Source organism: Micropterus dolomieu, linkage group LG10 (assembly GCF_021292245.1).
Source record: "Micropterus dolomieu isolate WLL.071019.BEF.003 ecotype Adirondacks linkage group LG10, ASM2129224v1, whole genome shotgun sequence".
Classification (NCBI taxonomy): domain Eukaryota; kingdom Metazoa; phylum Chordata; class Actinopteri; order Centrarchiformes; family Centrarchidae; genus Micropterus; species Micropterus dolomieu.
In genome coordinates this window covers 10,595,575-10,618,163 of record NC_060159.1, presented here as the reverse complement: position 1 = coordinate 10,618,163, position 22,589 = coordinate 10,595,575, and the positions used below count along the sequence as shown (strand labels likewise).

The following is a 22,589-nucleotide window of genomic DNA, read 5'->3' as shown; positions in this document are numbered from 1 at the left end:
AACACTTACATACAAAGCATTACAATAATCAAGGTGTGTTATCACAAATGCACCATAACCTTCTCGAAGTCTGTGAAGGATAAAAAGGGCTGTAGCTTAGTAAGAAGCCTAAGTTGAAAGAAACTTGCTTTCACAACAGAAATCCCAATAAATTTTAATACCTAGGTTTGATACAATAGACTTAACATAAGGTTCCAAGGTGCCCAGGTCTATTTGAGAGACATTAGAGGCGCCACTGGGTCTAAAATTATGATATCTCATTAAAGTTTAAAAAACTTAAAGCCATCCAGGCTTTAATATCATTAAAACAGTCAACCAATCTTGTTAAAGTGCTACCATCTTTTCTTTTGATGGGCAGGTAGATTTGAGAATTCTGGTTATTGTCCTTCTCCTACAGCTCCTCCTGTTCTGCCTCCTCTTCCTCAACTGTTGTTTATAGTATATATATATATATATATAAACTCAGGTTATAGCATTAGTTCCTGCTTGGTCCTGCCTTATCTGCGCTGCCACATCATCTTTCCACCAAGGAAGATGTCGGTTATTTTAAACATAAACATTTTAGCACACATTTCTCTTTCTTTCTTTCTTTCTTTTCGTCATATTTACCTGCTCTGTTGTGCTTGTCACACAACCCTGGGACAACACCTATTGAGATAGAACTCCCAGCTGGAAAATAAACTCCTTTCATCTGCACCGTTGAGCCAATCAGATTTCAGCAAAAATGAGGATCAGTCCAGGTTGGGAGGGGCTGCCCGGATCCCCCCTCAATATTAAAAGTATTAGTTTGGCCCAGTCTGATAGACACAGACAACGTTCGCACTCAGCCGGCCGGCACAGTCATGGATCAGTTAAAGTTGAACACAAGAAAAATGTAAAACCTCTTGTATGATATGTCCAAACTGGGTAGTAATTTGCCATGATCTTGAGTTGTGTTAGTGAATGTGGATATTGATAGCAGATTTGTGATGATTATTTATTTATTTATTGTCACCATCATATGGGTGGTTTCATATGTTGTGTTTTCATTGATTATCCATTACACATTTATAACTCTTAGTTCATATTTTTTAACACTCTAACTAATCTCCATCATCAGTAGCCTACTGCTGGTGTGATTTGATCCAAGTTAATTGAAAGCAGGCCGGGCAACACAAGCAAACAAACCCATAGGCCTAATTGTCATCTAATTTTGATTAAACCGTTGCTAAAATCTGATTGGTGCATCGTGTCGCATGTGACGTCACTTTAATCCAATCCCGCCCACATAAACCCAGCGAGAAGAGCAAGGACAAAAACACAATAGCGGAAATCATCTAAATCAGAGAGTGCCTTCTCTGACATTATTGTCGTCCACTTGAACTAATCACATCAGCAGGCTCATGGCAGACATCACTGGTCCACTCAGAGAAATTTAAGTGGCTGATTAAGAAAGGCACTTTGGTAGCAGCTACCTGCCCTGAAAGACTTTAACTCATGAGAGATGACAATACCCCACCAAATCGTAATTGTAAAAAGGTTTGATGATAAACATATAGTTTATATTTTACTGTCACTTGTAGGCCTTTTTTATATATATAGTTTACCATCTGTTTCCAAACTGTAGCTCCGTGTAGTGTTTTAATAAGCTAAATGGTTTGAATATATGTATATAATAATTTGTTTTCCAAGATGAAGCTTTGGATACTGTTGCCTGGTCATGATTTGCAGTAAAAAAGCTTCCGCTCTAAAAGAACATTAACCTCGTGCACACACTGGAAGTAGTGAAAGTAAACGCAGGGAAAGAGTAAACGCTGCTTTCTCCCTTTGCGCGCACTGCGAAGCGCATCGGACTGCTCTCCTCTCCCGCGCCTGTTTCTGAACCTCTCTCTCTCTCTCTCTCTCTCTCTCTCTCTCTCTGTCTGTCTCTGTCTCTCGGAGGGTGTTTTAACTTTCAGAAGGCAACAACATTTCAGTCGACTCTCGAGGTGAACGTTTCAGTGGGAAGGGAGAGCTTTTATATTTATAGAGGAGAACGATTACGAGAGTGTGACGGCGGCGTTTTGCCTAGAGGAGACCTGTTTGCCCGAAATGATTGGCTATTTCTGCAAATGAGAAAGTCTACGAAATGTCTCTCTCCCTGGGCGACACCGTCAGCATCCCAGCCACGATGTACAGGCGGAAACAAGCGAGTGTTTGCGTCCTCCAAACAATATTTGGATTGTCAAGAAGTCAAAGGTAGGAAATTAATTAATGCATTCAAGCTAAAGCTTTTCTTTTTTTAGATCTTGTTTTGTTCACAGTTGGCATTGCTTTTAATATTTGTAAAACGTGATTATAATTGTAAAATGCCTTTACGCAAAATACGTTTTTGGTAACGCACATGATAAAATCTCTGAGACAGAAAGAAGTGGATAAGTGTCGCATTCCAGTGTGTCTGTTGTGATGGAGGATGTTGATAAAGAACTCAGCACACAGTTTCCACCTGCGACTGCTGGACCATAAATCCCATCCTCTTGTCGTCTTTGTGTGTGTTATAGATGTGGCATGAAGTCATCAAGTCGCTCTGTGGGCTCTGTACTGCAATAGAGCCCATGTCTGTACAGAGATCGGCCAGAAAGTGCATTTTAAGAGTATTTTTACAACCTGTAAAAACAAAGAGCATGAAAAGGAGTGGTTCAGTGTCTACATGCATCCTCATTACTTTTATCTTCATTTTTACGCATGCAAGATGTCATTAGTTTAAGGTGATAACAGGGATGATTGTTTCAGCCAAGATTTTGCAGCTTGGGAAAAACAAAGAGGCATGCAGCAAGGAGCTTATGTCCTCTTTCTCACTCTGTCTCTCTCTAACACAAACACACACACACACACATACACACACACACACGCACACACACACACACACACACACACACACTCAGAGAGAGCTATCAATCCCCACCTTTTCCCTCTAATCTACCCCTGGTGCCTGCAACAATTGGGATGGCACAAGTGATGTCAGGTCTGATCGCAGTTTGAACTGCAGTCCTAATAGACTGAAAAACCTTAACCAGAAAGTGGCTTGTTTTCAAAATAATTTCCAACTTAATCCACAACACATTTATTTCACTGTATTGTCTGATTTTAAGTATTTTATCTACTTATCTATCTATCTATCTATCTATCTATCTATCTAGCAATGAATGTTAGAGACAATGATTATCAATAGGCATTGAAGTCAACTTAGCCGGAGCCTGTCTCTCTCTAACAACAAACCACTCTATAGCATCAGTGTGCATGGCTGCTATTGACAGCGACGCCCCATTGAATTATTGATAACACATGTGGCTGCAATTTTCGTTGGTGAATTTACACATCAAGGAACACTTACAAGCATCTAAAGGAGGTGTGAAAAACACTAAGCCAAGTGGTGAGAGTGTAGTTTTACACAAGAGGAGACAAGGGTCCAGAGGAGTGCAGACTTCTCTGTGGGAGGTTCCTTGCTGAGGGTTTAATGTTTTATCAGCACCACAGATAGATACGTTGAGGGGGACAGACTGTCAGCAGTGGCTGGACGGAATAGGATTCAGATTAATTTCAAATGGATTATGACATTTTACACAGTCTCCTTTGATGATAATAGTCCATAAAAGGATCAGTCAACACGGTTTTAAGCCCATTACTCACTCCTTCTTTTTCTGTTGCTTTAATCTGTCAGTGGACTTTCATGTGCCGAGGCCAGGGGTAAGGTTCACTGACAAATGTGGTTTGGTATGTATTTGCATTTTCTGCAATGAGCTCTCATGCATTACCCCGATCGGTGATCATCAATAACTACCTGGCGTAACCTTATTATGCATACAATATGCCAGCCACTGCGTTTCAAATGAAATTACAGAAAGACGAAGTTGTTGTTGTCGAGCGCAGCGAGCAGATCTCCGCATGCGGTATCCAGGAAAAGCTGCGAGAGACACAGGCTGGATGAAATGGGTGGGTAAACATAGCCGACAGATAAGACACATTGGTATTCAGCTGCATCTCGCCACGCTGGCCTCGAGGCCCTGGCTGATAATACCGTCTCTCGGCTTCGGGGTCAGAGGTCTGTGGTTGATTGGCAACGGGCTGACACAGGGAAATAGAGTGTGCTGACTGGAGTCTAATGGGGTTGAAGCGCACAGATATATAAGCATGGCTGGCATGTTAGCCGTGCCACAGTCTCATTCTTACCCTTGTGCACCTGGATGCTTACAGGTTGTCCACTAATCTATTAGCCCCTTGTCAGACACCTGTGGGCTCCCTTACACAGCAGCACTGCAGCACACAGGCCTGTGCTTGTGCCATCTCTGTCATGCTGAATTGTTTTCCTCGCAACAGCGTTTTGCTCTGCCTCATTCCCTTTCAGCTGTACCTCCCAGCTCTTTATACCTCTGTGTCTACCAACATGCCCAAATGCACTCAACCAGAGAATCACATATAAGTATGATCTCTCTCTTTCTGTCTGTCTCTGTGTTGCTCTCTCTTTCTCTCCCAAACACATCCACCCACTCATACACATGTATATTTACTCAGAGCTATACACGCACAAAACACAAACGGCCAAATACAAACGTGCACACACGTAAACACACAGGAATGGTGGTTATATCTTCAACATTCATCCACTGAGGTGTCCTACTTGCTCAGCTTGCACCGAAATAGCTTATTCACACTTAAATTCCCATTAACCAGAAGAAAAGCCGATCTCTGCACCAACAACACAGCAGAACCCTTATTTGGAAGCAACACCAAAAAGATTTCTCTGAGCATGCCTAAGTAATGACACGAAGTAATCCGCTGTCAGCTTGTAGCATTTGTGCTGAGTAGGAGTGTTACAGTGGCAGAAACAGGGAAGTACTTGGAAGAATACTTATTATGGCTATATGTATTTTATCTGGTTCCTTAAACCATGTCAGAGAGAGTGAGTGAGTTCATTAGCATTGATCTGTTTGCAATACCTGATGCACTGGTCTGTGGAAGACCTTACTGAAGAGAAAACAAAATGGTAATTTTTGTCTGAGGCTCCACCATCTGCCACTGTGAGAAACTTTGAAGTCTTTAGCTTCTTTTTGGAAGATTAACATCCAGTTTTGAATTGTCGAGGCAATATCTCTTTGAGCTGCAAAACTCCACTATCAAATCCTGTGTGGTGGAAGCCAGTAAAATTAGTTTCTCCTCTTGCAAACTGTCTCACGAGATTATGCTAATCACAGCGGCGCTTCACTATTAATGCAGTAGTGATTTATTGATGTTAAAGTGCTATTTTGTAGCCCCTTTAACTTAAGTGGTTTGATTTTTAAAAAAAAAAAAGAAGCTTTCTGACATATTAAAAACTCAGGGACACAGGGGTTTTGTTATGTAAAAGTTGACACCCAGTTCGAACCGATAAATAGAAAGCAGTACAAATAATAAAAAAAATAGATGCAGATCATGTTTACAAAATCAGTTTTGATTACTCATCAACCCCACCCAGGAGGTCACAGCCAATTTTCAGTAATAAATCATCCCCCCCTGGGGTTGGCAGGGGTGCAGTGTTTTAAGGACACTTTAGCAAGGCTCCAGAAAAGCAGCAGTGTATGCAGCAACAGCATCCTAAGTAGACAGCAACCTCAGCACCTGCTCATCTTTAGTTTTTCATGAGAATTTGTTCATAACGTAAAGTACTCACATTTGTAGTCAACTGACTCAAGAACTGCATGAGTGTGCGGTCCCTGGAGCTATACGTGGACCAAAGGGCGCACTGGTGTGGAACAACAATGTCAGCACATTCAGATGCAGGAGGTCCAACGGGGAGGAACTTTGTTGGCTGTCCGGTGTTTACTGAGTGTCAGGAAGCCCGGGAGCATGGGGCTTGTATTTTATTCATGGGGCAGAAAACATGAAAAGTGCAGCAAGCAAAAACGTTTCATTATGAGGGGAGAAAGAGAGATTTAGAGACAGTGAAAGAAGCAAGTAATGATCACACAGAACATTGAAACATTTGAAAGTTTGTTATTGGCTGGTCAAGTCACTTCCTCAGGACAATGATATAGTGGGACTCTTCTGGCCTTCTGTCCTGTCCGGAGGAAGACTACCTTAGAGTATAGTTACATAAAATCCTTAATTATGGAGCTTAAGATGATGTAATATTGGAAACAGCGAGGAGAGATCTTGATATTTTTGTTACTGCTCCGGAAATCCATATGGCGATGGGGCAGTGGATAAGACAATGCCTTTGGTGAGAGATACCCAGGTTCAATTCCCCACTGTGACCCATCCACTAATGTATCTCTGAGCAAGACACTTAACCCTATGTTGCTCCAGAGGTGTGCGACCTCTGACACGAATATCAATTGTAAGTCACTTTGGATAAAAGCGTCAGATAAATGAAAAATCAAACTGGATGTCTGTTGTATTTTAGTTCATGTATGACAGAGTATGTAAAGGTTAAGCAACATAAAGATTACAATTTTGTTGGCTGTATATGAATCAGCTTTCTAACCATGATTAACCAAAGGATAAAGAAAATACAGACAATGAGACGATTAGTGTACAAGTTATTAACCTGTGCACCTACAAGCTATTATCCATATCCCATCAGCACAATGCTATTTTGCATTATGTTTAATATGGTTGTCTTCAATTGGAAATGCCTTCTCTTTAAGCATTTGGCAATAGTGCAGTAAGCCAGCCATACACGATTGGGGTTAGGACCCCAAAAAATAATCAGCTTTTGGCATTTCTATTCAAAACGCAGATTAATCAGACAAAGGTTAAGGGTGACAACTGAGAAACAGAGAACTGTGGGTTATTTTTTGCAGTGTGGAAATGGCTGGGAGGGAAAGTTTATAATTTGGTTTAGATACGTTTGATAGTTAAATTTAGAGTAGATGCATCCTCTACAGCTGATTCAGGCCTCTTAATCAGGCTGCCCAGCAATGCCCAGAGAAAATATTGGAATTTTACTGTATTGTTGGCATCTGTATTATAAAGACTGATCAATGGTGGCTTATTTAGGAATGTGCATCTCTGGTTTACATTTATGGTGAAATGTCAGAACATTTAAGGCAGCTTTGTATCAAACAGACAGAATTTTTTTAGAAGGGGAAAATGTATGGAAGCAGATCAAGGCTATTAAGATGTGAAACCTTTACGCAACTGAATGAATCCGTGCTGAATAATTTATTTTGCAATTGGTAACAAACATTACAACACACATTTCTCTTCACTGACATGCAGTTCAGCACAACAGGTCATCTCACAACCAAAATGCAGTAACGCAATAAAAACACTTCATACAGATCTCAGAATCAACTCGTCCCTGAACACTGACATCATTTGTCTGCCAACAGCCACTCTTTGTCCCTCTTTACACTATGACCTTTAACAACTTTAGCAACAATTAGCGTTACAATTTAGTGTTACTATTGCTTTTGAAGTATTTTTATTTGTTGTTGTACCATAAACCAAGATTTAATTACAACAATAAGGCCACTTGTTTATTGCACAGGTTGCCCCTACCTTACAGTTTATGTCTCAGAAATGACCGTAATCAGAACTGCAGCAATACGCTTCAATTGGTGATACTTGTTTGTAATTTTTGAGAAATTCCAAGTACACAAAATGAAACTAAAGTACGGTAATTCCAGTAATACAACACAAAACTATACATATCTCCTATACATACTTGTATAGGAGAGCTACAGTTCTACTCAACCCTGTCTTCTTCTCATCCCCATCACACCTCATGTCCTCTCTTGCAAAGCACCTTGCAAAAAACTTTTTGCGTGTCTAATGCATCCTTGGCAACCTTCTACAGATATGTCCAGACATCCAGCATTCATTGTGTCCAAGAGGGACATCTGATCATGTGACTGGGATGTGTGGGCTTTGATTACAAAACATTCTGGATTCTGCCTTGTGTGCCAATGTAAAAAAAACTGTAATTAAAATTTGAATACCACCAAATTTACAACACTTCAAAATTTTCACTAGTCAATTTCAAGTTGTGCAATTTTTTAGGGTTCACAAATTCAGATAAAATGAAAGTGCCCAATATTAAAGAATACTGAAAGTGCCCAATATTTCAAAAAAACGATATATATATAACTTATATATCAATAAGCTCAATTCAGAACTAAAAATTATTAATTTACTTACATTAATTACAATACTGTTACAGGTTAGTAGCATAGAACATATTTTTAAGCTCTGCCAACTGTGTTTTTGATGATGACCATCTACAACCAATTTTCTTTAAACTTTTAGCATATATTCAAATAGTAAAGAAAAGTTGCCACCAATGTCAAACAAATACTAACATAAATGTCAGCCATTGATTCCCAAAGATGTGGAAGATTACAGCCCTCAGAGTTTTATAGTTGAAGGAGAAGTGAGGCTGATGACACCAGATAACAAAACATCAGAGCAATAACAATCAAATTACATTAAAGTAGACAGCAATGCTGTGATATATTGCTGTTACTAGTCTGGTATCTGTATGTATGTGTGTGTGTGTTAACGTTATGTGTCTAGAGTGAGGAAGCAAATTAAACTTAATTGAATCATCTGCAGGGTGCAGCTCCTGACAAGCGGTATGCTGTAAAAGTTGTTGCTGCTGAGGGAACGACAGCTAAACTTTGATCTAATGAGAGCAAGTGTTTGGTAAACTGCAACCTGCTGGTAGATGTCAAAATAAAAATGTCCTTCCACTTTTCATATCGAATCTAAAAACTCTCCCTTTCTCTGTTGCTGCTTGTTTCCTTTCCAGATCTCAGAGGGCTGAATGCTGAATGCAATTAACACCTTAACACCTGACATCAACACACACCACTGAGGGGTGCATCTGGTTTTATTTCACCTGTCACTTTACCATCTTCTTGTCAGACCTAACGTCCCCGAGAAGCCCCACCCACTTGCCTTTTGACCCCTGTTGCTATGGAGAATCTCAGTGAGCTCCAGAACCCGTTGTTGGACAAAAACAGTAAGCACATGGTCAACGGCTATGGGGGTGACTTCCCCAACAACCAGTACCAGGAAAACATTATTAATTACTTTGCTGGAGGAGGAGGTGAGGGAGGAGGAGGAGGAAAGGTGAATAACAGCAACGTAGTGAGCGGAGGTAGTTACAACACCAACGGGAAGATAAAATCTCAGCAGCTTTTGGACGCCACCTCGCTGCATCTGGCAGTAGAGGCCTTCTACAGACCCAACTTCATCCTGTACAAGGAAGACAGTGGCAGCATCAAGGCTAAGGAATACAAAAGCGAGTGCTGTGAGACCACCTTCACAGAGAAGAAAGCGAAGGAGGTGTCCAACACAGCAGGAGCGGACACTGCTGGCACCGAGGATCCCCAGGCGAAGCTGCTGGAAGACAGCGAACACATCAAAATCCAAACTGTTTCCTATGAGGTTGAGGAGGACGAGTATGTGGAGTATGAGGTAAGAGAGACAATGCATGAATATAAGAAACCAAGAAAGCTAGCATTTGGCCAGAAAGTTGTTGTTTTTTTTAAACTGATCAGATGAATAGTATTTTTTGTGATATTCAGTGCTGAATTTCATTTGAAGCCCAATATCATACTGATATATCCATCTTGGATACCTGCAGTGTGTTTGTGATAAATAAGAGAAAGAGGGAGCATGCTTGTATCCCTGTGGTGTATCATAACGTGACTGGGCTCGATGCCTGGACATTTTGCAAACCACAAATCCCATTTGATCCAGTGACCTTGGCCTCAATTCCCAACTCTAGTAAAATTCGTTAGATAATAATAAATCATCCATGCATGCCTCACCCAGGGATATTAGGTGCTACAGTACTGCAGCATTAGCAACGGTATTTTCACTCACAACTGGCACGGCCAATAGCACAAAGCACTCCAAAAGGATTTAGGGGATTGGACAGGCGGAATAGGGTGTTGAGGTCGACCCATGTCCTGCAAGGCCTAATGGACTGACTGCCACACACCCGTGAGTCCACTAGAATTAACCTGAATTGCTATGATAAACATGTAGTGCTGAAATGCAACGTGACATGAGTACATATAGTATAGCTTGGGGGCTCACTCCGCAGAAAGAAACTGGCAAAAAAAACATTACAAACATGGTTCTTTACTATCTATACTCAGAGAAAGAGATGTAAAAAATTAATGTGCAGACCAAAGATCAAACAACCTGCACATTTCCTGAAGTGAAACATTTTCTTCTGTCTGTCTTTTTTTCTAAACTTAGGGCAATGCACACAAAAACAGAACAGATGAGAATAATATGACAATATTATGTACCACCTGGAGGCTCCTCTTAGCCGTTCAAAGGTTAACTGAACACATTACCATATTGTTTATATTTTTCCACATAGGCCTACTTCCTGTACACAAATAAACAAGCACATATTTTTAAAAAAGCATCATCAGACCCCTTAGCCAGTTTTGAGATGTAAATAGGAAAATGCACATACACACTTATTATGTAGCTTCCCACCAGTAGACCATTGGTACCACAAAGTGCAGGGTGTCTCCACCTCCCACAGTCCACAGTCTGACACTATTCAGAGACCACAAATAAGAAAGCCCTTCCGCTGACACACACAGACTAGTTGGCGTTCAGCACTTAACAAGAAACCACTGTACAAGATGTACTTATGATGTAACCTTACTCCAAAATTGCATTTTAGCAAACACAGAACAGTTAATCTCCCAACCATTTTTGTTATTCATTATTTATTTCCTTTTGTGGTTCTTTGATAAAAAGTCATAGGTACAAGCCTGTGTTTATTCAAATTTTGAAGCAGACCTTAACTAAGACTTTGCTTTTTCACAGATCTTTAAATTCTGTTCTGTGCGCCACTTAAGGTGGGTGGAAACTAAATATCTCAATCTGTAGCTTAAATCAGTTAATTTTAAATTATGCGGAATTAAGCAAACACGGAGATGTGTTTTGTTCCTGTGAAGAAGTGTTTTGAATTCACTACTGCTCTGATTGGTGCCTCTGGCTGGCCTCTTTTCCATGGCAATGGTGGCAGAGGCTCATGGGAATAGTAGTATTTAGACCGGTAGACATGTAGACAAAACATGATTTCTCAGAAATGAAGTTGAGATTAATTAAAACTGGTAGTCAAAAACATACCTATAGGCTCATTAAATCATCTAGGAACGTTTCTATGTTAACTAACACTGAGGACTGAGAATAAAGAAACTTCTAATATGGGAGTACAAAATGGGGAAAAGCGCTTCCTAAACAAATGCCACCTCCTGTTTTGCAACTCTGTTGATTATAATTTAAATATATTGTAATAGCTATATAAAATGATACATGGGGTTAAAGTCTGTTTATTTTTTCAAAGTTTTCTCTAATTAAATTAAATTTATAGCAGTTGGTTCATGTAAAGGCCAAGTATAATGTGGGTGTTCATTTGTATTCATGAGTATGTGCTTGTGTTTAATTAAGTTTGTGTTTTTCCAAGTGTTATATTCACTATATTAGTTCAGGAGCAATATTTCATATAAATGCTTGTGTGGAAGTGGAAAATAATAAGTGGCAATACAGTTCACATGGGCGGGGGGGGGGGGGGGGGGGGGGGGGGGGTTCGTAGAAAAGAAAAACGGACATATGGTAATTTATCAATGCACCAAAACACCAAGTAATTACAAAAAGCCCCCATATTAGACTGATTTGGTAACATCACGGTCTCAATGCTACGCAGATAATGTAATATCCTATTTAAATACAATTGTGGCTGTATTATTGGTGTCCCCTTCAAAAATCACTTTTCTTATGTTTATTTTCCCCCCTGACTGTTCAATGAAATGTAAATGTGTATCGGCTGGTACACCTCTGGCTAAATCTGCATCTGTCCACTGCAGATGCACTATCCCCAACCTAGATGAATAACTAGTATACATAACATTAAATAAAAAGTATAATGTTAGTATAATATTAATATATTTATAGGTTACACTTTATTGGATAGTCTGCCTAGGGCTGGGCTTATTAGGTATGTCGATATAATTTCTAAAGATATAAAATTAGACAATACCGTTTATACCGATATAGTTCAATATGTTTCCGTAAAGTCCTCCAGAATTTGCTTGTCTGTCTCCCTCACCGCGCAGCCCCACCCCTCCCTCTGCGAAGACCTGGCTTGTAAAAAAAAAAAAACAACAGTTCTGTCAGTGTTTCCCACACATACACGTTATTTTGGAGGGCCGCCCAGGTTAGGCGACACATTGTTGCATTTTTCAGAGAAACACAGAGTTATTACGTTACAAGTTGTGACACGGTGGATATTTTACAAGAGCGGACCAGGTGACTTAGACAAGCGACATTGAACATACCAGTCAGATGTCCTTCGTTGGCTACCATGTTGGTTTTGTTTTGAACAGCTACGTCGTCAACAACATGCGCCACAGCTGCTGCTGTGAATGGAACCATGGTAGGACAAGTCCAGAAGAGAAGTTATGTTTTTTTGGGCGACTTTATATAATGTAGCCTACTACTGATGGAGAAGTCATTGGAGCAGACATAAAGGGAGAGAGAGAGACGGAAAGAAGTGCAGCAGAGAGATGTTAGGTCTAGGGCTGGCTATGTAATTTTTTGAGCTTCAACACTTCGATAGTAATTAAGAGCAAATAATCGAAGCCACCCGAATAGGAGGATGGCAGAGAACAGACACTACAGTACGTAGACGAGGGCACAGGGACAACACTTGTAGTGTAAAAAACATTTGAGTAAGTCTCATCCATTACCCGCCGGGGAGATGGTTCCAGGCAGGGGCGCCCTATAGGGGGGAAAAGTTAGGACAATTCCAAGGGCCTTTGACTGACAGGGGCCCCAAAAAATGAGTAAAATTAATATACAATAATATTATACGTTATATAAACCATCATCATTGAGTATATATATATACATATATTTCAAATATAATAATAAAATGAATGAACTCTTTGTTTTTACTTGTTTTTGGCAGTAAATGTTAAATATCCCCATTGACCAAAAAGTAAACCACTGACCACCCCCCCTGTATCTGCATGAAATGGTTTGGTCCTGCCTCTGCACTGATCAGTGACGTGTTTAGTTTGCAGTCAGTAGATGCACCAGAAACACAGTGATCACAATGTTGCCTAGTAAACCAAACTCTGGTTTTCAAAAAAGGAAAGAATGAAAAGAGAGAGAGGAAAGACAAAGGAAAAGATGTCAATCTGTAACCCAGTTTTTCACCAGGAAAGGTAGGCAGCATTTAGACTGTGAGTGGTATTAACCTGTTCGCTTAATGTCCATAGTGAAATAAGCTATCTAGCTACAGACTAGTGTTAGCCTACATTTCATCAACATTTAATTACTACAGGGAAACGGTTAGCAAGATATTCATATTGAATCATTGTCCCTGCTCCTTTTAGCAGACTAACAACAGATGAGTCAGCAGCAGCCCAGTCTCCCCATAACTGTAGCCTCCCTGTCCCAGTGAAGAAGGTGAGCAACAGTGTGTTAATAACATCATGCCAGGGAGTCTATGGGGATTTCTCTGTGTCTCTTGCTCTTTTTATCATAACAAAAAAAAATATTAAATATTTATTAATGACAGAAATTCAAAGACAAATTATTTTCTTACATAATGATCATTATGAAATAAAATAAAAACAACCTTCTGTCTGCACTGGATGCTGGACAGTTGGAAACGGTGAGTAGCTTACCTCAGCTTGCATGTAAGTTACAGACATGATATGATATGTTCATTTAGATTAAATTATGGCCGTTAAATGATATCTATAGACTTTATTATTCCCATTATGAAGAGCAATTCATTTGAGAAGCTTGCACAGACACAAAATCTATCGTATCTAATGTAAGTAATCAAGTGGTAGTGATACAGAACTGTAGGTAATTTGGGTCAATGTTCTGTAGTGTTAGTGTCATTTATTGGTAAATATTTAAGCTTTTTTTAATCTCTCATTAATGTTAAGACAATTTTATCTGTTAATTTTACAATAAAAATACATTGAGACTGTAAAAGATTGCCTTAAGGACATTTTTTATGGTGGCTTTTAATCTTGCATCAAATAGTGAACTGCATGCTGTATGCAGAATTGCATGTACAAATCACCAGCAGCAAATATTGGGCTAGTACTAGTATTGAACTACAAGAAGCAACACAGTTGCAAGCCTTTAATTAGAGTTATGTAAAGTTTTTGATGGGACAGTTAGGTCATAGACATGCAGTGACACAAACTGTTGTCATCTCAGGCGTCATATATAAACGCTTTGGAAAAACCCTGTCTATTGTATGCAAAACGTCAATTTTGCGTGTATGATGCACTGCAGTTTGCCATAGCGTTGCAACACAAAGGAGGCTAACACACGACATATATACTGACTTAGGTTTAGGCACTATCTTCTGTGACGGTTAAGGTTAGGGTAAGTTGCCTTGGGGGACTGTGAATGCCTCAAACACAAACATCTCTAGCTAGCAACCCCCAGGGGCATCATATACAGACGCGCCTGGATGCATCTCATAAACCCACAAAATTGACGTTTTGCGTGAAATAAATACGCTTGACAAGCATTTATATATAATGCCTGGCATGAGAAAAGGCTGGAAAACAACAGCTGCGCAGAAGCGGAATGGGGCCCAATTAGATTTTTTTGTCATGGGGCCCAGAACTTCAGCCGGCACCTCTGGTTCCAGGTGCTTGCCACTGGAAAAGCCTAGGGGAAAGTCTGTGAGCTGCTCTTTATTGGAGGCGTGGAAGGTTATCAGATGTACACCTGGCAAGCAGACCATGTAGTGCCCGTCGCTGTAGTCTTTTCTCCTGTAAAACTGGGGCATTCTTTTTGAAAACTCACCTTCTCAGGTGAGATTTTTGCTTTACTTTAAGCACTCTCAGCACGCTTTAGTTTTGCAAGAGAGAAGACTTCAGTAGCAGAAGAAGGATAAATACCGAAGAAGTTCTGCTGAGTGAATGAGTATCGGATGGGGGAGAGATAGCGGCGGTCATGGGTGTGCAAGTCTGTCTGTGTGTGTGTGAGAGAGAGAAAGAAAAAGAGAGAGCGCTTCATTTATTTATTCTCATAGCTAAACTAACTAAGTTATTATTACTAAATCTTTGTTTTTAACTTTGTTATGGCAAGGCTAGCAGACCCAAGTGCAGGACTAAGAAAGGGAGAAAAATTTATTGCAGGGTTAAATGGATCGTATATTTAGCACCGGAAGAGCGAGGCAGGGTGAAAGTAGGTGTTTGCCGAACCGGGTTGGTGGCTGCTGTACAGCGCAGGGGGAACCGTAGCTGAGAGTCCAGAGTGAGAGAGTCTGATCCGAGCAGGTCCAGAGCAGAATCCGGGAATAGTTTCGCCAGGCAGGGGTCCAGGCGGAGAGCGCACGGGATGAGTGGTGTTTTCGGTAGCGGAACTAAATCTAACACATTATTATGCAAAATTTACTTTTAACTTTAATTATAGCGACTAAATGCTCTTCTTCTACAATCGGCCTAATATAGCCTAATTATTTTTGCGTTCATTATGTTGTTGTTTGTTTGTTTCCAGCCTACAGTTTACTGATTCATTTTAAAATGTAGGACATTTGACTGTTTTGATCTGTTAAATTAAGCAATTGTAAAATTAATAAAAGCCATTACTGTCACACTACTGCACTCAGTTTAAAGTGCTCCCACACAGCTGAGGGCTTCATTTCATTTTCCCTTTGATGTGAACTGCAGCGTTACGTTCACTGCTGTCGATCGAATCTCATGATTGAAAATTGAATGTGCACCCAAAGGTCGAATATTCGAATATTCGGGTCCAGGCCTAGTTAGGTCTGTGAGAGTGAAGGGAACAAGCTACTACAAATAGTAAAAACATGCCCCCCTCCCAGCCACTTTGCAAAAAAATACAGATAGGCCTATATATTTTATACCTGTATTCAGCCTGACAGTACCAGTATATGACTTTTTGGTCCATATTGCCCAGTTCTAAGTCTGCCTACAGATAGTATTTGTAACATCAGCTTGAGATTCAACAATTCAACTGTTTCACAAATAAAACAGTTTTCTGATATTACACCACTGTAGTTAAAGTTGAATTAAGGCTAATGTTATGTATTCATTATAATTTATATATACTATATAGGTTACCACTAATATAATATTAATTTCAGTTAATATTAATATAACATTAATTTCAGTTGGACAGCAGTTTCATTTTTGTGGGTCGTTTTTATACATTAAATCTTTTTGCAAGAAAAATGCTCTACATGGTGGTTAGTCTCTAAAGTGTTAATGCTTAGTACTAATTTGACTAAGTTTGCTGTAATGCAGCAAATGTCCTGTATCATCCACGCTGTGATTGGTTGGTTCACGAAAAGAGACATTGACAAGCAACTTTATGCAGACAAGTGCATTGGCACTTGATCTTATTCCTGCTCTGTCTCCGCCGACAGAGATTAGACTGGCAAGAATGGGAACAGGTGAGCGTCACAGAGTAGTGCCCACTGGGTAATGCAGTTCATTTAGGGTCATACCGGTGATGCTAAAAACATTCACCTGAAAATTCTAGATTCTATTTCAGTTCCATTGTCCTTTTCTCTTTATAACGTGGCTACAAAGAAGAAGACAGGCTTAGGCGGCGGAGGCTTCCTCTGAAGAGGTTGGGATCGGCAGTGTGACAAAAGGATGGAACATGATACTTTTATATAGAGGCAATTTTCTTCAATTTTCTGAACTGTTCAGCTCTTTATAGTAACACAGTGGTTGTGTGTGTTTTGATGGATGGGGGTTTTTTGGAAGCCTTCTCTTTGAGGAAAAGATGGATGTTGCACAGCATGATTTCACATGTCTTTTTGATTATGGACACAGTATGACAGTGATTTGGCTTGGTGTGTCATTATAAGGTGCTGTAAGCTCGAGACTAATGATACACAGTGTTGGGTAGGTACTCAAAAAAGGTAATGGATTAAACATTACTAGTTACTTTTTTTTAAAGTAATGCCTTACTTTACTAGATTGCTCAATGCTGAAAGTAACTAGTTATACTACTAGTTACATTAATTTTGAATTATTGCATAACATCACCTGTGATGCACTATAACAATAAAGTTACACCTCCTATATGCTCAGATCAACACCAATCCTTATTATAATGAGAACATACACAGGATCTCTCTTTTATGCTCTTTAATACTACAAAGCTGACAACAACGTTGTGAACATCAGCCCAACATTTGTCAAGAGAAGAACAAGGCTAGAGTACAGAAGCCTACTATAATGCTTAAAACTTTATTTGGACATTTCATTGGTATTTATTTATTTTCTCCGTGAGAGGGAAGAATTTAGAAAGTTGTGTGGTGCTGTAGAGAGCCCCCAGATGGAGTATTGCATGGATCATGCGTATTCATCCAGCCAAGAATCTCGAACCATTCACAGCGTGTTGGTCGTACTAGTGACACAACCCATATCGGAGAGGGAGTGGGGCAGTGGAGCATGCAGGAGATTGTGGAGCGACCAGCCCGATGCGGACGGTCAGGTGATCATTCCATCTGGCTGGATGAAGTCTGATGCTCCTGATGATCCATGATGATAGAGAAATATAGAGATTAATGTAAAGCAAGCTGTCAATATTTTAGATAGACCCCCCAAAATATCACAAATCATGCTTTTAGGGGAGCTGATGTCTTATTAAGCTCCCCCATAGTTCGCACCCTGGGCAGGAGTCAACAAATCAAATCGATTGTCAGACAAGCTGTTCCTCCTCAGAGCCAGTACAAGACTGCCCAGGCTAAAGAGCCTCGCCACAGGCGCACTAGAGGGTATCGCTGTCCTTTCACGAAACAATATGAAGTAACACCTCCAACCCGCGAAAGACGTCTTTGGCAGCTCTGCCATTGGTGCATCCTCATGAACTGGCGCTGGAGGCAAAAGTTAGGTCGGAAAAGTGTTACGTAAACATGCACAAAAAGGGACGTTTGATTTATTTTTCTCTCCTCCCGTTATGCGGTTAGTTCAACAACCAGTTTGCAAGTAACGCCATGATTTTGTTATTAGTAACTGTAATGTGATTGCTGAAGTTATCAACAATAATGCGTTACGTTACTGCGTTACAGACAAAAGTAATCCGATTACAGTAATGCGTTCCCCCAACACTGATGATACATGACTACTACTAGCTACTAGTATAGGTATTGTGGTGATGTATCACAAAATGGACAGGGAAAAAAATCTTTAAGGTGTTGCTGATCATTATATCCCTCGACAGTATGCACACTTCAAGCATTACAAGTGACACTAAATATAAAAATATTAAAGCCTGCTCACACCAGCATTTCAAATGGCAAATTCTATTCATGAAATCACCACAATTAGCACATTAGCAAGTCTGCATACAATTTTTTTGCAACAAGTTAAACTTTGGAGAACTTTGACCTGCAAGGTTGCACCAATGACGATACCTTGCCATCTTTACAGTGCCAACTTTTTAGAGAACGGAGAGCTGGAATGTTCAAAATGTAGGGAGCTAGTGTAGCTTATTAGCTGTGTTACTCCTCAGCTAAAGTATGAACTGCTCCACAAAATGACATGGTTTACAGACAGTTATGAGACAGAAGTCAACGATACAAACATGTCCTGTGAAAAACGGTGTGGACCAATAGCGACCAAGCTAATTGCTTGCTAACTGACAATTAGCCATACCACTTTCTGGTGTGAACCGGCCTGTTTGGACACATCCTTCGACATCTGGACTGTGTTTTTAAAGTTTTTAAATCCCTCTCTATTGTGTCTGTTTCTCTTTATATGTAGCTCCTCCTTAATGAGTTGTATTAATTCAATAAAGCAATCAGTAAGGCGTAATGGATTTTGCCTGACTCAGCTCAAAAGTGGTCAGCAAGAAAAGAGTTTGTGTCCCTAAAAATTATGTTTTTCACCAATCGTGTTGCCTAACTGAATCTTGCACAATGTCTAATCCATAATCCTCATAATCCTGTGATGTGGAAGGATGCAGCCCTTACAAATGCGTATTACGCATGTTATCTGAAAAGATTTCATCAGCACTTGAGATGTGACAGTGTTTAGCAAGCTGCTTAACTACTGTAGCTTTCTTTGAGATTAGCAAACTTTTCTTGCTGTGAACCAAAACACGTCCCTCACAGGTTGATACACCAACAAATATGTCAAAACTTCACAATATGTAACCTGCTTTATTAGAACCATTACAGTGATCAGAGCTATTATTGTCAACTTCACTAAGAACTGGAGGAAGACTTGGCTTGAGGAACTGACAGAAGGATTTTTAGAGGTACAGACTGTTATGGGAGGTTGCCACCGCTCGACAGGTGTTGCATTCAGTACGGGAAACGATGTAAAATTATAAGCTTTAAGTCCTCACCAATTCATAAACGGTCATTATTACTCCAGGCAGTACAAAATGTACTTTGCTTTCCCTTTAAATTGCAGATATTCAAAGCATGGTGTTTTCAAAACTGATCACTAAACAATACAAATGGGAAATTGCTGCAGTGGAATAAAGAGTTCTGTATTTTATTTAGAAATTGATTTATTAAATGCACAAATTCTCCAATTATCAAAATGTGTGAGCAGATTATAGATCAGTCAAGTAGAAGAGAAATTTCATCAAGATTATTTAAATGACATTTTCCGTAGTTTTAATTTCCCTGTCAAATTTAAAATGCTTTTTAAGAAACTGAGTTCAGTAATAGCTGCTAGACAACAAACATTTCTTTCGAGCACCAAAAACATCCAATTCTCAATTATTGGTAAGATTCACAGAAAATGAATTCTCTTTGTCAAAAGCCTTTTCATGCCTTGCATCTTCACATAACAATTCTCTTTATCAGTTGTCCGCTTTATGACTTTTAAATCAAACGAGACTTTCTCTTCCTCCTTTTTCATTAACTTGCATTTATTCTTTTTGAGCAGAATATTAGAAAACAAACAACATAACAGCAGTTTGTAAGCAGAACATCTAATAAATAGAGGGTCTGTGATAATAAGCACTAGCTCTGCTGAAGTACCCCTATAAGCTAGGCACTTAATCCCTCTCAGCTGTAAGGTCGCAGTTGTGCACTCTTCCCTTCATGTAGAAGATTAAAGCAAAGAGAATTTTGCCTTCAGAGGCCGGCAAGCCTAACACAGAGCTGAAGTCTTTCCATGTTACAGATCTCTGTGCCGGACAACCAAGAAAATCTCATCTGTCTTCTCTTATCAGTTCCAGCCTTAACATATGTAGAGTGAGCACCGGAGGTCTGCCAAGTGGACCCAACTCTGTCTCTGCCTCCCTCCTAGTCTCACTGCTCACTGGCAGGTGAGATCATGTCCACACTCGCAAACAATCAAGCTTCATATGGAAAAAGCCCTGCTGTTTGGCTTTCCATCCACACCCAAAAAACACTGCTCTTCTAAAACAATGACACGCTGTATGCCTGCTCACATCCCTGCTGTGATCACTATTTTTGAATGCCAATACAGAATATTACACAAGAGAAGCAAACCTGTACTTACATTGATGCTGTCTGAAGATTTCTCAAGCGTGAAACAGTGATTTGACTGACAGTGTCAGTACTGCAGTGCCAAAATTACCTATGGTTAACAGGTAGCATTTATGAGCCATGACAAATTAATGTTTTGCTTTATACCCATTCAGTTGTCTGACAACAGCATCAGAAAAAAGCAACTTAATTATGTGCATGGCTGTACCATTAAAGTGATCATGGAGAGAAGGCGGTGTTGTTTGTCAAAACTGAAGAGGAGGAAGAAGAAGAAATTTAGCCATTTTTCTGATTTGTGTGTCAGTGTTGACAGATAACCTATTCTGACCTGGAGAGGCTGGTGTTACAGTGTTTTTAGATGTACCTGCCTTAGATGGACATTGTTAGATGCAGTGACACAGTGAGGGTTGACGGCGTACTGATGCTCCTTCCTTAAGCATAATAAACTGGGATTCCAAATGAGGACACATCTGGCAAAGTTAGTGCATCTAACAACAGATCAAAGCTGGGCAATGTTGGAGAAACAGCAAGATTTTGAAAGCATCCAACTGAAAAAATCTTACCACCTACCACCTCCTCCAAAACACATTTTCATGCGCAATGATTGCGTACGTAGAGTGCGCACAGGTAGGCAGGCAGGTAAGCCTGCCAATCATTCCGACCGGATTTTAATCATTTTGTGTCAGCATTTAATTTATAGATAGCTGTTGGGATGTAAAGAATTTAAACACATTTACAATGTTGTTTGATGATGTCATGTGGTGAGGGGACTCTCTGTCTCTTTGTTTTGTTTTGATAGTCACACCTACCGGGGAAAATCAGGTTGGTGAGTAAGACTCCGGCTGAAATCTACCAGCAAACATTAATTAATTTTCGCCAGCAATGACAAAACAGAAGTTGCTAACTGTAATGTTGTGCCATTTATAATAATAGAAGCCTGGGTATATCAAATGTTATTTGTTGCTAACTCACAAACTCAGTTGACATACATTACAGTGAGCATGGTGTTTCACTTCTTATGCTACTGACCTTGCCAATAGAACAGTTCTGGACTGGCAGACTCTGCCACTGACAATGCAAACCACTGTACAGAGTGGTAACTAATGAGTGGTAGTGCATTTAATGGCTATAGCAGAATAAATACCAGTCATAAATAGCATCAAAATTGTGTTTAATATGATGTAAATTGTATGGATTTTAACTGGATTGGATTGGAATGGATTATAAGGACAATGCTTGCCAGCTGATGTGACCCTGGATATCTTTGATCTTGCGGTCATGCATTCAGTCCAATAAAATTTTAATGTATTTTCACCTGCATAAAAAATAGCACTTGAGGTAGGTATAAAACCCACCATTTCTATTTGTCTGCCATCTGCTACACCATCTCTGGTGCATGAAATTTGCATTTATCAGTACATTTCATATTCACATAATAATTTGAGCATGTGGTAGACCTGCCCCGGTGCGACATTCCAATAAAAATGACCTCTTCTCCGCTCTTCTACAGCAGACTGTACCCTTTTTTTCAGCACAGGCATTGGAGTGCTGAAATCGTGGCCGTGGGTGTGAAATCAATAGAGAGATCTGTTTTAAAATAAGCATATTTCTAACTGCCCTCAGCCTCACCTCTGCAGCATTTTAGATCAGACCAGTTATGATTGGAGGGGTTATCTATTCTCACTAAATCTGAGGGGACATGAGTGCTCATGTCTTCATTAAATCTAAAATGTAGTCATGCTGCAGTTCAGTGCACACATATTGTTCATTTCTGAAGGTTTCAGTACTCAGTATTAGCCTGCCTCATATATTATGGTGAAACCTTTCAAAGATATCCCATTTCTCATTTAGCAGTAAATGACAAACCAATCTCTTGGATCATTTCAGTTCAGCAGCAAATGGGTCTGTCCAATGGATTTTAAATCTTGCTCTCCTTTGTTAACTTGGGATATTTATCCCATGGTTTGTTGTGTCTGTCTGAGCTATAGAAATCGTAAGCTGCACTCTGTGGCTCCAGAAAAGTAATGGAAATTGTGACATGTCAAAGAATATAACTATATTGCTGAACACCTTCTGTAAATGTAACAAGAACAAGTAAGTGCCCTTTGGTGTTTTCTCCCGGACT

At 39.9% G+C, this 22,589-nt stretch overlaps 1 protein-coding gene across 5 annotated transcripts in view; it reads left to right on the top strand.

The window, feature by feature from the left end:
• The first annotated feature begins 8,913 nt into the window (after positions 1–8,913).
• syndig1l (synapse differentiation inducing 1-like) overlaps positions 8,914–22,589 on the top strand; it is a 47,608-nt gene continuing 33,932 nt past the window's right edge. For all 5 annotated transcript variants that reach the window (XR_006826766.1, XM_046060800.1, XM_046060799.1 and 2 more), the window contains exon 1: positions 8,914–9,417. Coding sequence is in view for 4 of the 5 variants with exons in the window: in XM_046060800.1 (XP_045916756.1) it covers positions 8,914–9,417 (504 nt within the window). In the remaining variant the exon portion in view is untranslated. The remainder of the gene's footprint in view (positions 9,418–22,589) is intronic.